At 32.0% G+C, this 17223-nt stretch overlaps 3 protein-coding genes and 1 long non-coding RNA gene across 4 annotated transcripts; all 4 read left to right on the top strand.

Annotated features, from left to right (window-relative positions):
* The first annotated feature begins 1867 nt into the window (after nt 1-1867).
* On the top strand, nt 1868-3384 carry LOC125577740 (vacuolar-processing enzyme delta-isozyme-like). Its single transcript, XM_048739456.1, has 6 exons — nt 1868-2052; nt 2161-2325; nt 2411-2567; nt 2655-2758; nt 2835-3037; nt 3138-3384. Exons 1-6 carry the CDS (start codon nt 1879-1881, stop codon nt 3382-3384), a joined length of 1050 nt encoding a protein of 349 aa, XP_048595413.1. The 5' UTR covers nt 1868-1878.
* A 4426-nt stretch (nt 3385-7810) lies between these two features.
* LOC125577084 lies at nt 7811-8406 on the top strand. The gene is made up of 2 exons (XR_007315399.1): nt 7811-7918; nt 8002-8406. It is a non-coding gene; the product is annotated as an uncharacterized LOC125577084 (long non-coding RNA).
* Nucleotides 8407-9082: 676 nt separating this feature from the next.
* Nucleotides 9083-10059, top strand: LOC125577720 (pollen receptor-like kinase 4). Its single transcript, XM_048739424.1, has 2 exons — nt 9083-9093; nt 9364-10059. Exons 1-2 carry the CDS (start codon nt 9083-9085, stop codon nt 10016-10018), a joined length of 666 nt encoding a protein of 221 aa, XP_048595381.1. The 3' UTR covers nt 10019-10059.
* A 3051-nt stretch (nt 10060-13110) lies between these two features.
* Nucleotides 13111-15411, top strand: LOC106379574 (vacuolar-processing enzyme delta-isozyme). The gene is made up of 8 exons (XM_013819506.3): nt 13111-13462; nt 13571-13735; nt 13821-13977; nt 14065-14150; nt 14246-14448; nt 14550-14793; nt 14879-15085; nt 15160-15411. The coding sequence occupies exons 1-8, from the start codon at nt 13289-13291 to the stop codon at nt 15295-15297; spliced, it is 1374 nt and encodes a 457-aa protein (XP_013674960.2). The 5' UTR covers nt 13111-13288; the 3' UTR covers nt 15298-15411.
* Nucleotides 15412-17223: the final 1812 nt, after the last annotated feature.

The following is a 17223-nucleotide window of genomic DNA, read 5'->3' as shown; positions in this document are numbered from 1 at the left end:
ATTCGTAAGCAAAAAAAACTATAGGAAAGTATATGTTAGGTTTGGTAGTAATACCTCTGCAACACGTAAACTCTGTTTTGATATATACAAGACGAAATCTGGATCACACAAATCCTAATGCTAATCCTAGTTAGCTTCTAAATTAAGAGATACTCGTAATTATACATATACTCTAAAGCTATAATGTAAAATATCAAATCAAGATTGGCACTCAGTGATTTTATAACAAAAATAAAGTTTAAATTAATATAACAGTATTTATATCATAACTAAGAACTTTATTATCATTTTTTATTATTTTCCATAATAAAAATACAAATTATAAGTTTTAATCATTTTAAATTATGTGGACACAAATAATATATAACCAAATCAGTACGTATGACAGATCAACAAAAAAATAACACCAATCAAAATTTGTCACATTAGTAAAAACTCCACGTAAACTATCATGAATTTTTCGCCTAGGACTTGTGCTGCATGCATATATAAAGTTAATTATTATCTACATAGACAATAATACTAGCCACTGTAATTATTCAGACCAAAATACAATAAACTAATAAGAAGTCCAAAAAATTACAACCCACATTAGACCCAAAAAAACTATAGCCCACACCAAACCTTCTAAATACCAAAAAAAATACTAGTAATCTAATCAATTTTCAGTAACTACTTATATTATCTCCCTAAAGAAATGATTGCACTTCACAACGTTTTTGAAACAGTAACGTGCCGATTCTTCATTCTGTCTTCTTAATTCAATGATTTTGATGGCTAGTTCCTTTGTATTGATGACCTCTCTCTAAACCTATATAACAGATACCTTCTCAATTTTATCTTCAAAACAAAAATCCTCCCAGTGAACTTCAGAAATCCAAATATAGCCTCTAATACCATTTCCAATGGTTTACTCTATTTTTTACTCTAAAATAAAGTAACTCTATAATAGAGTTTGAGTTTGCTCTAATGGTACTCTATTTTAGAGTAGAAAATAAAGTGATGAACAAAAAAAACAAGTTATTCTATATTTGGAGTAAACCTATTTTTCACTATATTATAGAGTGAGAAATAGAGTCTTATTGGAGCATTTTTACTCTAAACTCTATTTTAGAGTGAAAAATAGAGTGTGGTTGGAGATGCCCTAAAGACCTATATGTATTGTTTATGCTAAATATGAATCTTGTTTTCAATTGATAGGATTTAAATTGGTGAATGAAAAAATATGTTGAAAAAAAAGAGAATCAACCAGTTAATGGTATATTGAAGATGGTTCAATTATCGCTGTCAGTGAACGGCCATTAGTGTATGCACTTGATTATAGCTCTTTTGAGCTCTTGCTTTAAGAGGAAAACTATAATAATCACAAAGTCTAATAATCTGTTCAAGATAAGAATTTGTTTTTGATATATTACATTATCTTTCTTAAAATAAAAAGAGAGTTAAACTGTTAGATATGTCAAAACTATTTGTATAATTGATCTTCAAATGATGGCAAAAATGATCTTCAAATATTGAAAATAAGAAAGATATATTTCAAACAAAACAACCAAAAATAAAGCCAACATAATATTATGTACTCATTTCATCATTTTCGATATGCAGATAATAAATTCCAATACAGATAATTTATATCCACGCGGTAACAAGGAAAAAAGAAACAAGCTAGGAAACAAAGCAAATTATTAACATTTCAAGGCAATTATTTCAATATCACGCTAAGTGCTTAAGCGTACGTGTCAACGTCATGCGTTACTTTTTGCGTTCACATACTCAAACTCTAATATGCAAACAAGTATTTTGACCAATGGAATCGTCTATATAAACGAGACATACAGCATTCAAGAACAATACAGAGAGAAAAACACAGTTCTGACAATGTCTTTTCTTGGCCATTTTCAAATTTTTCTTTTTCTTTATGCTTTGCTTCTTCTCTCAGCACAATCTCGCAAAACCGAACATGATACAGAATCTAGTGACGATGGTGCAGAAGGACAACGATGGGCGGTTCTAGTGGCTGGTTCTAAAGAATATGAAAACTATAGGCATCAGGTTTTGCTTCTTTTTTTTTTTATAAAAAGTCATTAGCATAAGATAAGAAGTGGTCTTAGCTAGGAGATTTCTATGAACTAATTATCTACTGTTGTTTTGATTTAACAGGCTGAAATATGCCATGCGTATCAGATACTGCGTAAAGGAGGTCTAAAAGATGAAAACATAATAGTGTTTATGTTTGATGACATTGCCTTAAATCCTAAGAATCCCAAGCGTGGAGTAATCATTAACAGACCCGGGGGAGAGGATGTTTATCAAGGAGTTCCTAAGGTTCTTATAAGTTCTTTTGTGCATTTGTATATGCTTATAAATGAAGCTACAAACTTAGATGTTGTTGATGTTTTTGGTTGAGCAGGACTACACGGGAGAAGCTGTGAATGTAGAGAACTTTTTAAATGTGATACTTGGAAACAAGAGTGGCGTCACAGGAGGAAGTGGAAAAGTTGTGAAAAGTGGTCCGAATGACAATATATTCATCTACTATGCTGACCATGGAGCTACAGGATTTATATGTACGTATTTTACCATCATTTCATATCTATGATAGATGTTTCTAGTGATATACTAATCCATGGTTTCTTGATGTTTATTATTCTCAGCGATGCCCACTGGTGAAGCACTCTATGCAGAAGATTTCATCAAAGTCTTGGAGAGGATGCACTTGCTAAAAGATACAAGAAGATGGTATGCATTAATAACTCATGTAATTTCATTATCATCTCTCAAGTATTTTTCTATATACTGTTCTGCTCTTGAATTGTTGAAGTGTGTTATGTTAGGTGATATATATTGAAGCTTGTGAATCTGGAAGCATGTTTGAAGGGCTGTTAAAGACAAATCTCAATATATACGCAGTTACTGCTTCTAATGCAAAAGATAGCAGCTATGGCATCTACTGTGGTGATACATATCCTCCTTCTCCTCCTGAGTATAATGGTCTTTGTCTCGGCGACGAATTTAGTGTCTCTTGGCTTGAGGACAGGTAAAATTTAAGAATCAAAATCTTTATGATTTGATTGTTCTTCAAGACATTAAGAATCACTTTTTCCTAAATGGTTCTATGTTTTTGATTTTGGGGGCAGCGAACTTCATGACATGAGAAAAGAGACTTTGAAGCAGCAATACCAAGTTGTAAAGAGAAGAACAAGATCTTCTCATGTCTGCCGTTTTGGATCAGAGGAGCTTCTTAAAGACTATCTCGTCTCTTACATTGGAACCAATCCTGAAAACAAAAACTTCAGTCTAGCTTCATTGACTGCCTCACAAATCTCTAACCTAAGCTGGTCAATACACGTGAGATACCTCTGTTATATCTCCAGAAGAAGGTGAAGTCCTGACTGATCATTCAAGATTGCAAAATAAACAAATGATGTGTGTTTTTTTTTATGTCTTACTTGTTTATGTCTCAGATTCAAAACGCTCCTGTGAGGTCACCTGAAAGACAAGAAGCTCAGAAGAATCTGCTTGACGAAATGAATCATAGGAAACAAATCGATCAGAACATTATAGAGATTCTGAGAGTTTCACTTAACCAAACCAATGTCCTAGATCTCTTGACTTCCACAAGAACAACAGGACAATCTCTTGTAGATGATTGGGACTGTTTCAAGACTCTGGTAACAAACGCAACTCAAATCTTGTTACTTATATTACACGTAACAACAAGTATATATCGAATAAAACATGGCAGGTTAAGAGTTTCAAGAATCAGTGTGGAGCAAAGATGGAATACGGTATGAAGTATGCAGGAGCCTTGCAAATATTTGCAATATGGGAGTCGATGTGAAGCAACATGTATCAGCTATTGAACAAGCTTGTGCCCATTAAATTGTATGAAAAAAAGTAATGTGATCGACTTATAAGTTATAATAAGAAAGTTATTATTGCATAATATTTTTGATTGTGTGGTCTTGTGACAAGAAAAAAATATAAGTGTTCTTGAACAATTCTCTTCCATAGAGGTTGTGTTTCTCCTCAGCTGCACGGCAAGGAACAAAACACAGACCTTTTTTTGGTAACACAAATGTATTGTAAGAGAGAATCAAGGACAAAAACAATGTCATGTTCCTTAATGGTATCGATAACATCCCTAGGCCTTCAATTCTTTCAACCTTTCTTGGCTCACAAGACACAGCAGCATACCGTCTGCTTCCATCGAACACTCAGCTATGAGCTTACGGATCAATCTGCACGCTTCGTATGTTTCTCCTGATATATCTCTTGCGTTTGTGGCAACGGAACGGATGACTTTGCTTGTTCACTTTGGCGTGGATGAACTCCTGGATAAGAAGACATTGAGCAAGAAAGGCCTCATGTACATACATGTCTGTTCTTTGCTTCTATATGACTTCCTGTTTGGCCTCTTTTCGCTGCTTTGCCACGTGATCTTTTGAGTCCATGCAGCTTGCACAAAAGAGACTCCTAAACAATGCATTAAAAACTGGATCTTTAAAAACCCAGAGATAAAGAAACAAGCTTTGAAGAGATTCACTCTCATCTCAAGCATCAGTAGATTGTGAACATAATTGAGAAAGCCCACATTTTTTTTATTCACATCCAAGGGCAACATACAAACAGAACACACGCTAAGCTACAAAAACAGAACATCACAGCAATTACGAGAGGTACCCAGCGGTTTGTAGTACAGACGACGCAATAAGAAGGGTTTACCTCCTCATTGATTTATAGGAAAGTTTTGCCATCATACAATCACTAGGATAAGACCCGCGCCTTGCGCGGGATTAAGTTATTATTTTATTATATTTTGGAGAATGAACATAGTTTGGCTTCATTTGGATTACAGGTGTTCAATCCGGATATCGGGTTGGTTTCGGTTCGGTTCGCTTTTTCGGTATTTGGTTAGTAAAATATAACTACTATTCTAAATCCATATTTACTTTGACTTTAGTCTTTCACATACTTTTGAAAGATTTCAACTGGACGACTAAATTGATCAGCCAATCTTGTTGCTTTAAATCATTAGTGTTTATATATATATATATATATTATTAGTTTGAATATTTATTAAATAAAAATTCATATGCGTTATATTTTATGATCATTTGTAACTTATTATAACAAAAATAATCTATTGATCACAAATTTCAGAGTGAGAATATTCAAATTTCTAATAATATATAGACGTTTTGAAAAATTCAAATATAACATATAAGAAAAAATATAAATGTTTTACATATATTTAATGTGATTTTTTAATATCTTTCAATAATATAAATTAAAAAAAGAACTAAGATACCAAAATTGTTATCAATATTTATTATTCATAATAATTAATTTTCATATATACGTTAATCATATTAGGTAATTTCGTAGCTTCTAATTAAGGAAAGTGCAAAAAAAATTTTGGTAGATTATTTATCAATTCGATAGTTAGTTTAATAAAATATAATGTAAGTCAAGATGGACCAACCTATTTTTTAAGAATAGTATATTTTATATAGTCATTTATTAAATGAGAATTTATAATCATACAGTCCTATGATCATTCATATCATTTTATAACTGAATATTTAAATCATCGATAATAAAATTTTCAATGTGAAATCTTTAATAAGTTTATAATTTATAAATGTTTTTGAAATTCATTGAAAGTTTTAATATTAAATATTTATGTAATCTTATGGTATATAGTATAATCTATATCTATATATATATATAAATATATATGTTTATTATTAAATGATATTTTTTACTCATATGGTTTTAAAATAATGTGTATCTTCTTATAATATTAAATAAAAGTTCATATTAATACAATTTTATGATCATTTGTAATTTATTATGACAAAAAAATAATCTATTGATCACAAATTTTCAGAGTGGGGATCTTTAAATTTCTAATAATTTATAGACGTTTGAAAATTCAAAATATAACATATAAGAAAATTATAAATGTTTTTATTATATATTAATGTGATTTTTAATATATTTTAATAATTAATTAAAAAAAGAACTAAAAAAGATAACAAAAATGTTATCAAATATTTATTATTCATTATAATTAATTTTCACATATATGTTAATCATATTAGGTAATTTCGTAGCTTTTATTTAATGAAAGTGCAAAACATTTTTTTGGTACGTTATTTATCAATTCGATAGTTAGTTTAATAAAAAGTGTAATATAAGTTAAGATGGACCAACCTATTTTTCTAGGAATAGTATATTTTGTATAGTTATTTATTAAATAAGAATTTATAATCATACGATTCTATGATCGTTCATATCGTTTTATAACAAAATATTTAAATCATCGATAACAAAATTTTCAATCTGAAATCTTTAATAAGTTTATAATTTATAAATGTTCTTGAAAATTCATTGAAAGTTTTAATATTAAAATATTTATGTAATCTTATGTTATATAGTGTTTAATATATATATATATATATATATATATATATTATATATATATATCTATAATATTTATTTTTTATTTTATTATTAAATATATTTTTTACTCATATGGTTTTAAAATCTGTGTATCTTCTTATAATAAAATGTTAAACCATTGATCATTAATTTTTAACATAATAATTTTAATAGTTTTAGTCATTTATTGTCTTTTTTAAAATTCAAAATATAACATACGAAAAAATCTAAATTTTATTTTTATAGCTAATTTGATTGTTTAATTTATTTTAATATATAAAATTAAACAAAAAATGATGGAGGAGATATACATTGTTATCAATCTTTATTAGTAAACTCATTAATTGTCATATATATTAGTCATTTATGGTAATTCCGTAGGTTTTATTTATTTAAGGAAAAAATCATATCATATCATTATATCATATAGTTTGACCAACTTATGTATCTAACAACATATAAAAATCGAATGTGGACCTACTTATTTTTCAATTGAATGTAATTGACTACCTAATTGAGTGCCACCTATGCATTGGGGCATCTTTTAATTAATACAAAATTGAGGTTACATCTTTTTAAATGTTCCTCAATTAATATATAAGGGATTTATATATATATATATATCCTATTTATCCAATTATCTCAAAAAAGAAGCTAGCAAACAAAAGCAATAACATTAATACGCAAATTTAAATACTACGTTGACATCAGCAGTTAACATTATGAGTTACTTTTTGTGGGTTTAATATTATGAGTTACTTTTTGCATCCACAGACTCAAACTTTAATACGCAAACGACTCAAAGAAATTTTCTATATAAACGAGTTATATACTACGGTATTCAAGAACATTAACCGCAAGAGAAAAAAAAACAGTTCTTTAGAAGTCTTATTACGACAATGTCTTTTCTTGGTCATTTACAAGTTCTTGTTTTTCTTTATGCTCTGCTTCTTTTCTCAGCAGAATCTCGCAAAACCCAACTATTTGATACAGAATCTAGCGCTGATGATGGTGCTGAACACGAAAACTACGGGGATAGGTCTATTGATTTTTCGTGTATAAGAAGTTCTAACCATAAGAAGGAAAGAAAGTGGTCCCAGGGAGATTATATGAACTAAATCTATTGTTTCTTTGCTTTCGCAGGTCGATGCGCGAGATATCCCTCTGTTATATCTCGAGACGAAGGTGAAGTCCTAATCTTTCAAGATTGAACATAAACGAAAGATGTGTCTGTTTTTGATGTTTTCACTATATATTTATCTCTCAGATTCAAAACGCTCCTGTGGGGTCACCTCAAAGACAAGAAGCTCAGAAGAATCTGCTTGAGGAATAAATCACAGGAAACAATCGATCAGAACATTTAGAGATTCTTAGACTTTCACTCAAAAAAACCGATGTCTTAGATCTCTTAACTTCCACAAGAACAACAGGACAACCTGTTGTAGATGATTGGGACTGCTACAAGACTCTGGTAACAACCCCTTATCAATTATTGTTACTTGTGTTCCACTTAAAGACCCTTAAAACAAATATATACTGAATAAAACATCACAGGTTAAAAGTTTCAAGAATCAATGTGGAGCAAAGATGGAATACGATATGAAGTATGCAGGAGCACTTGCCAATATCTGCAATATGGGAGTGGATGTGAAGAAAAGTGTTGCAGCTATTGAAGAAGCTTGTGCCCATTAAATTATATGCAAAAAATAATATTGTGATCGCCTTATAAATATGAAAGTTATTGCATAACATTTGATTGTGTGGAGATGGTTGATGCCTATTTTACTTGATAACGCGAAAGTCTTGGTCTTAAATTGGATTCATAGTATAATAACCTCGTACCAATTCTAGTTTCAAGAATTCACGCGAAAGTCTTGGTCTTAAATTGGAGAATGAGTAAGTGATCGGATAAGGCTCGGCGGCACTCGAGTCAACATCTCGTATTCACGTGTTATGCTTTACGGTTTACAGTTCTACAACCTTGAACCGGAGCAGCTGATTAAATCCTCATATATACTGGTGAACGGGACAAACCGCCAGTCCCAAAATATCGGTTACGACTTTTGCTGCAGACCAAAAAACCCAAAGGATAAACCCTGAAGTTTAAATTTTTTGTTGCCATAAATGTTACGTAACATTCATTTTTGCAGAGAATGTTCAGTCGAAGCTAGAATTTGATCAGTACTTCCATTGAGTGTTTTTTTTTTTTTCATTTTTAATGGATTAAATTAAGAATGATTATGTTATTTTACTATTATATGGTTTGATCAACCCATATTGTAATTAAAATGTTTTGCAAAATAAATAATAATATATCTCATCGGTCATTTGATAAATTTTGTGATTGTCATTTATCATTCTACATAATTTAAGTATAATATTTTATTTTATATTTGAATTAAAAAATTAAATTATTATTATCGTTAATATAATTAATTTTATATAATTTTAGTTTTTGCTTATCAATTAAGCTAAATTAATTTTAGTCTCTAATTATATTTTATGATAATTATAATTGAATTAATTAATTTTCTGCAATAAAATTTTCAAAGATTCTGAAAAGTTTTTATTAGAGTTTATAGTGATTGAACCGGTGGTATGTTAAGTAAACCGGTATAGAAAGGAGTATAAATACATGTATACGGTGTAAAATACAGATAAAGAATACAATACATTTTCTTTCGATTATTATTATTTTATTATTATTATTATTTTATTATTATTATATTATTATTATTTTTATTATTATTTTTATGCTTATTATTATTATTATTATTATTATTATTATTATTATTATTATTATTATTATTATTATTATTATTATTATTATTATTATATTATTATTATCATCATCTTGTCAATGATAATAGTTACTTGACTAGGTTTTAACGTGATAAAACTGCTCTGTTGTTTCAGGGAACCATTCTGTGGATCACCTGGATTGGATTGGCCGACAAGGCTAAAGATTATACAAGGAGTTGGTAAGGGTTTAGGTTACTTGTTCAAGGAGCTACCAACACTAACCATCCCTCACGGTCATCTCAAGTCATCAAACGTTGTACTTGACAAATCATTTGAGCCTCTCTTAACAGACTACGCGCTAAGACCAGTGATGAACTCAGAGCAATCTCATAACCTAATGATCGCTTATAAATCTCCAGAGTACAGCTTAAAGGGACATATAACCAAGAAGACCGACGTTTGGTGCCTCGGTGTCCTGATCTTGGAGCTTATAACCGGTAGGTTTCCTGAGAATTATCTAAGTAAAGGGTACGATGCTAACATGAGCCTTGTGACTTGGGTGAGTGACATGGTGAAAGAGAAGAAAACGAGTGACGTGTTTGACAAGGAAATGATTGGGAAGAAGAACTGTAAAGCAGAGATGCTGAGCCTGTTGAAAATAGGGTTGAGCTGTTGCGAAGAAGATGAAGAGAGGAGGATGGAGATGAGAGATGCTGTGGAGAAGATAGAGAGGTTAAGAGAGTCGGATATTGACTTGGAAGCTTCTACCAATGTCTTTGCTTCTCGGTTGATAGAAGATGATGACTTTGGTTTTGCGGTGAATCGATGATGAGTATGGTCAGTCTTATCAATGGAAAGAAGAGTTTGAAAAAAAAACAATTTGTTATGTTGATGTAAGAAAAACAATTTGTTACCTTTTCCAGCTTTATAAAATCAGTCACTCTCTCGTTCGTGTAAATTAGTTTGCATAGTTTCATTAAGTTTACTCATTTCTCCATATGATTATTATTATAACATTACAATAGTGTATCCTACACATAATACATGAATCTATGCGTGAGATTAGGACTTTTTTTTCAAGAAGAAGCTACAATAATGATCCATTATTGTTCTAATTTGGAGGTAATAGGAGTCCTTGAAAGTCCTAATTTAGGAATACCGCAGATTTTATATTGAAGCCATCCGAGAAAAGGCCAAGATTCTTGGAGAGCATGCTACTCTGTAATTGATGAAGTTCCAAAAGGGAAACGTGAAGAACAAGTATGTGAATTTAGGGTTAGTATCTGTAACAGTGGATAAAGATAAAGGAAGCCAACATGCTCTCAAATGAGCAGGTCATCATATTGTCTCCAAAGGACAAACTATCATCCTCCTCCATGTTCTCCAAGAACAAACGATAGTGCACCGTGATCTGAAACCAGGAAACATTTTGATTGACCCGAACAATCTAAGCAAAATCGCCAAACAAGTCCCTGAAGCTGCAGAGAACGTCTACTCCTTTGGTATCTTGCTTCTCGACCTGCTCACATCGAAAAGACCTACTGGTTTTGCTTACAACGTTGAGCAAGCGGTGGAGCAAGGGACATTCAAGGATATGTTAGACGACTCAGCAGTTCATAACTGGCCAGTGGAGGAAGCTTTAACTTTGGCAAAAGGTTGCGCTTAAATATGCACAGCTGAGAAGGAAAGACTGATCAGACCTAGGGAAAGTGGTTTTACCAGAGCTCATTAGACTGAGAGCTCTTGCAGATGCCAATATGGAGTGTATAATGTTCAACTATAGCAGAGGCCCATCACCAAATCATAGCTTTTTGTCTCTTTACCACCAGTTGAAAGTACTGAAAAATGCTGAGTGTTTAAACATTTTTGTTATATCCTCATTTTAAAATGAAAATATTTTTAAAGTATTACAGGATAAAATGAGTTAGTGTAACGTCAGATGGCTAGTATACACATTCAAGTACTTAGTTTTATTGGACACGAAGAAGAACTTTGGTGCATTATATATACTTTCCATAAATTAACTTTTAAAACATTAACATAAAATGAGCTAGTGTAAACTTGTTGTATCTATGCTAACTTTACTTTTGTTTTCGTTTTAGATGAAAACGACGAGGATTATAATCCTTGTATGTTGAAGGAAAGATGAACTGAGGCCATTCTTTTTTTTTGGGTGTAATGTATTCATATTGTTTATATTCGTAAGCAAAAAAAACTATAGGAAAGTATATGTTAGGTTTGGTAGTAATACCTCTGCAACACGTAAACTCTGTTTTGATATATACAAGACGAAATCTGGATCACACAAATCCTAATGCTAATCCTAGTTAGCTTCTAAATTAAGAGATACTCGTAATTATACATATACTCTAAAGCTATAATGTAAAATATCAAATCAAGATTGGCACTCAGTGATTTTATAACAAAAATAAAGTTTAAATTAATATAACAGTATTTATATCATAACTAAGAACTTTATTATCATTTTTTATTATTTTCCATAATAAAAATACAAATTATAAGTTTTAATCATTTTAAATTATGTGGACACAAATAATATATAACCAAATCAGTACGTATGACAGATCAACAAAAAAATAACACCAATCAAAATTTGTCACATTAGTAAAAACTCCACGTTGTTACAATAGTAAAACTCCACGTAAACTATCATGAATTTTCGCCTAGGACTTGTGCTGCATGCATATATAAAGTTAATTATTATCTACATAGACAATAATACTAGCCACTGTAATTATTCAGACCAAAATACAATAAACTAATAAGAAGTCCAAAAATTACAACCCACATTAGACCCAAAAAAACTATAGCCCACACCAAACCTTCTAAATACCAAAAAAAATACTAGTAATCTAATCAATTTTCAGTAACTACTTATATTATCTCCCTAAAGAAATGATTGCACTTCACAACGTTTTTGAAACAGTAACGTGCCGATTCTTCATTCTGTCTTCTTAATTCAATGATTTTGATGGCTAGTTCCTTTGTATTGATGACCTCTCTCTAAACCTATATAACAGATACCTTCTCAATTTTATCTTCAAAACAAAAATCCTCCCAGTGAACTTCAGAAATCCAAATATAGCCTCTAATACCATTTCCAATGGTTTACTCTATTTTTTACTCTAAAATAAAGTAACTCTATAATAGAGTTTGAGTTTGCTCTAATGGTACTCTATTTTAGAGTAGAAAATAAAGTGATGAACAAAAAAAACAAGTTATTCTATATTTGGAGTAAACCTATTTTTCACTATATTATAGAGTGAGAAATAGAGTCTTATTGGAGCATTTTTACTCTAAACTCTATTTTAGAGTGAAAAATAGAGTGTGGTTGGAGATGCCCTAAAGACCTATATGTATTGTTTATGCTAAATATGAATCTTGTTTTCAATTGATAGGATTTAAATTGGTGAATGAAAAAATATGTTGAAAAAAAAGAGAATCAACCAGTTAATGGTATATTGAAGATGGTTCAATTATCGCTGTCAGTGAACGGCCATTAGTGTATGCACTTGATTATAGCTCTTTTGAGCTCTTGCTTTAAGAGGAAAACTATAATAATCACAAAGTCTAATAATCTGTTCAAGATAAGAATTTGTTTTTGATATATTACATTATCTTTCTTAAAATAAAAAGAGAGTTAAACTGTTAGATATGTCAAAACTATTTGTATAATTGATCTTCAAATGATGGCAAAAATGATCTTCAAATATTGAAAATAAGAAAGATATATTTCAAACAAAACAACCAAAAATAAAGCCAACATAATATTATGTACTCATTTCATCATTTTCGATATGCAGATAATAAATTCCAATACAGATAATTTATATCCACGCGGTAACAAGGAAAAAAGAAACAAGCTAGGAAACAAAAGCAAATTATTAACATTTCAAGGCAATTATTTCAATATCACGCTAAGTGCTTAAGCGTACGTGTCAACGTCATGCGTTACTTTTTGCGTTCACATACTCAAACTCTAATATGCAAACAAGTATTTTGACCAATGGAATCGTCTATATAAACGAGACATACAGCATTCAAGAACAATTACAGAGAGAAAAACACAGTTCTGACAATGTCTTTTCTTGGCCATTTTCAAATTTTTCTTTTTCTTTATGCTTTGCTTCTTCTCTCAGCACAATCTCGCAAAACCGAACATGATACAGAATCTAGTGACGATGGTGCAGAAGGACAACGATGGGCGGTTCTAGTGGCTGGTTCTAAAGAATATGAAAACTATAGGCATCAGGTTTTGCTTCTTTTTTTTTTTATAAAAAGTCATTAGCATAAGATAAGAAGTGGTCTTAGCTAGGAGATTTCTATGAACTAATTATCTACTGTTGTTTTGATTTAACAGGCTGAAATATGCCATGCGTATCAGATACTGCGTAAAGGAGGTCTAAAAGATGAAAACATAATAGTGTTTATGTTTGATGACATTGCCTTAAATCCTAAGAATCCCAAGCGTGGAGTAATCATTAACAGACCCGGGGGAGAGGATGTTTATCAAGGAGTTCCTAAGGTTCTTATAAGTTCTTTTGTGCATTTGTATATGCTTATAAATGAAGCTACAAACTTAGATGTTGTTGATGTTTTTGGTTGAGCAGGACTACACGGGAGAAGCTGTGAATGTAGAGAACTTTTTAAATGTGATACTTGGAAACAAGAGTGGCGTCACAGGAGGAAGTGGAAAAGTTGTGAAAAGTGGTCCGAATGACAATATATTCATCTACTATGCTGACCATGGAGCTACAGGATTTATATGTACGTATTTTACCATCATTTCATATCTATGATAGATGTTTCTAGTGATATACTAATCCATGGTTTCTTGATGTTTATTATTCTCAGCGATGCCCACTGGTGAAGCACTCTATGCAGAAGATTTCATCAAAGTCTTGGAGAGGATGCACTTGCTAAAAAGATACAAGAAGATGGTATGCATTAATAACTCATGTAATTTCATTATCATCTCTCAAGTATTTTTCTATATACTGTTCTGCTCTTGAATTGTTGAAGTGTGTTATGTTAGGTGATATATATTGAAGCTTGTGAATCTGGAAGCATGTTTGAAGGGCTGTTAAAGACAAATCTCAATATATACGCAGTTACTGCTTCTAATGCAAAAGATAGCAGCTATGGCATCTACTGTGGTGATACATATCCTCCTTCTCCTCCTGAGTATAATGGTCTTTGTCTCGGCGACGAATTTAGTGTCTCTTGGCTTGAGGACAGGTAAAATTTTAAGAATCAAAATCTTTATGATTTGATTGTTCTTCAAGACATTAAGAATCACTTTTTCCTAAATGGTTCTATGTTTTTGATTTTGGGGGCAGCGAACTTCATGACATGAGAAAAGAGACTTTGAAGCAGCAATACCAAGTTGTAAAGAGAAGAACAAGATCTTCTCATGTCTGCCGTTTTGGATCAGAGGAGCTTCTTAAAGACTATCTCGTCTCTTACATTGGAACCAATCCTGAAAACAAAAACTTCAGTCTAGCTTCATTGACTGCCTCACAAATCTCTAACCTAAGCTTGGTCAATACACGTGAGATACCTCTGTTATATCTCCAGAAGAAGGTGAAGTCCTGACTGATCATTCAAGATTGCAAAATAAACAAATGATGTGTGTTTTTTTTTTATGTCTTACTTGTTTATGTCTCAGATTCAAAACGCTCCTGTGGGGTCACCTGAAAGACAAGAAGCTCAGAAGAATCTGCTTGACGAAATGAATCATAGGAAACAAATCGATCAGAACATTATAGAGATTCTGAGAGTTTCACTTAACCAAACCAATGTCCTAGATCTCTTGACTTCCACAAGAACAACAGGACAATCTCTTGTAGATGATTGGGACTGTTTCAAGACTCTGGTAACAAACGCAACTCAAATCTTGTTACTTATATTACACGTAACAACAAGTATATATCGAATAAAACATGGCAGGTTAAGAGTTTCAAGAATCAGTGTGGAGCAAAGATGGAATACGGTATGAAGTATGCAGGAGCACTTGCAAATATTTGCAATATGGGAGTCGATGTGAAGCAACATGTATCAGCTATTGAACAAGCTTGTGCCCATTAAATTGTATGAAAAAAAAGTAATGTGATCGACTTATAAGTTATAAATAAGAAAGTTATTATTGCATAATATTTTGATTGTGTGGTCTTGTGACAAGAAAAAAATATAAGTGTTCTTGAACAATTCTCTTCCATAGAGGTTGTGTTTCTCCTCAGCTGCACAGGCAAGGAAACAAAACACAGACCTTTTTTTGGTAACACAAAATGTATTGTAAGAGAGAATCAAGGAACAAAAAACAATGTCATGTTCCTTAATGGTATCGATAACAATCCCTAGGCCTTCAATTCTTTCACCCTTTCTTGGCTCACAAGACACAGCAGCATACACGTCTGCTTCCATCGAACACTCAGCTATGAGCTTACGGATCAATCTGCACGCTTCGTATGTTTCTCCTGATATATCTCTTGCGTTTGTGGTGGCAACGGAAATGACTTTGCTTGTTCACTTTGGCGTGGATGAACTTCCTGGATAAGAAGACATTGAGCAAGAAAGGCCTCATGTACATACATGTCTGTTCTTTGCTTCTATGACTTCCTGTTGGGCCTCTTTTCGCTGCTTTGCCACGTGATCTTTGAGTCCATGCAGCTTGCACAAAAAGACTCCTAAACAATGCATTAAAAACTGGATCTTTAAAATACCCAAGAGATAAAGAAACAAGCTTTGAAGAGATTCACTCTCATCTCAAGCATCAGTAGATTGTGAGACATAAATTGAGAAAGCCCACATTTTTTTTATTCACATCCAAGGGCAACATACAAACAAGAACACACGCTAAGCTACAAAAACAGAACATCACAGCAATTACGAGAATGTACCCAGCGGTTGTGTAGTACAGACGACGCAATAAGAAGGGTTTACCTTTTTGACGATGGGAGATGATATTATAATGGAGGAGTGTTAGAAACGTTGAGAAAGTTAAAATGATTCTGTTATTATTCAGTTACACAAGAACCGGTTCCCGGATAAATGCCCGGTTAACACTAAACCAACTATACAGTTATATCAACTCTAGTATGGAGCCGGTTTCGATGGAGAATTTGGGAAATCAAGATTTCCATGAAACTGAAGAGCTCAGTTTGCTGGAACGAGTTGGCCGAGACAGACTCGTGTCGAAGGGGACGAGTGAGAAAGTTGATGAGACCAAGCAAGACATCTTCCTCGAGCGGTAATGAGAGTTAGTGAGACAGTAACTCTGATCGGATAAGGCGCGGCTCTCGATTCAATTCACCGTCTCGTGTTACGCTTTTCGGTTTACAATTCTAAAACCTTAAACCGGACCAGCTGATTAAACCCTCATAAATACTGGTGAAACAAGTCAAACCGCCAACCTCCAAATACCGGTTACGACTTGCTGCACACCAAGAAAACCAAAGCATAAACAATAAAGCTCAAATTTTCTGAAATGCTTTTTTTTAATATCTAAATCATAATCTGAATTTTTTTTCTTTCTTTTATATTTAAATTATAATTGTGTGTTTAGTGGGTCTTTACCTGGAGATATGACAAAAGCTGTTCTTCTCCACTTGAAACAATAAGGTCTGCATACTCCACACTTGTTATATTTCCACAAAAATGAAAAGGTTAGATATTCTTACAAAAAACAAAAAGACTAGAAAGAAGACATTCTTTAACCCAAATGGATTTTATATGTATTTACTATATCATAGATATTGCTACTGTTACTTGAAGGCTAAACCACATCATCACATTTAAATAGTTTTGAGTTTTGGTGAATGTGGTGGCTTGGCTTTTTGCCCCATGAGATGTTTTTCTTTGTTTGGGCACTTGGGGAGGGTTTTCATTCCAGTGAGATGTAAGAAGCCGAGTTCTATTTGTTAAGGCTAAACAATCCGCTATGTTCTTCTCAGTCATAATGAAAGAGGAAATCAATTTTAACCACAAATTATGTTCACGCTTCCATTCATAGAT

The sequence above is a fragment of the Brassica napus genome, chromosome A1, assembly GCF_020379485.1.
Source record: "Brassica napus cultivar Da-Ae chromosome A1, Da-Ae, whole genome shotgun sequence".
Taxonomy (NCBI): domain Eukaryota; kingdom Viridiplantae; phylum Streptophyta; class Magnoliopsida; order Brassicales; family Brassicaceae; genus Brassica; species Brassica napus.
The sequence above is the reverse complement of the archived record's forward strand: the minus strand, read 5'-3'. Positions and strand labels throughout refer to the sequence as shown.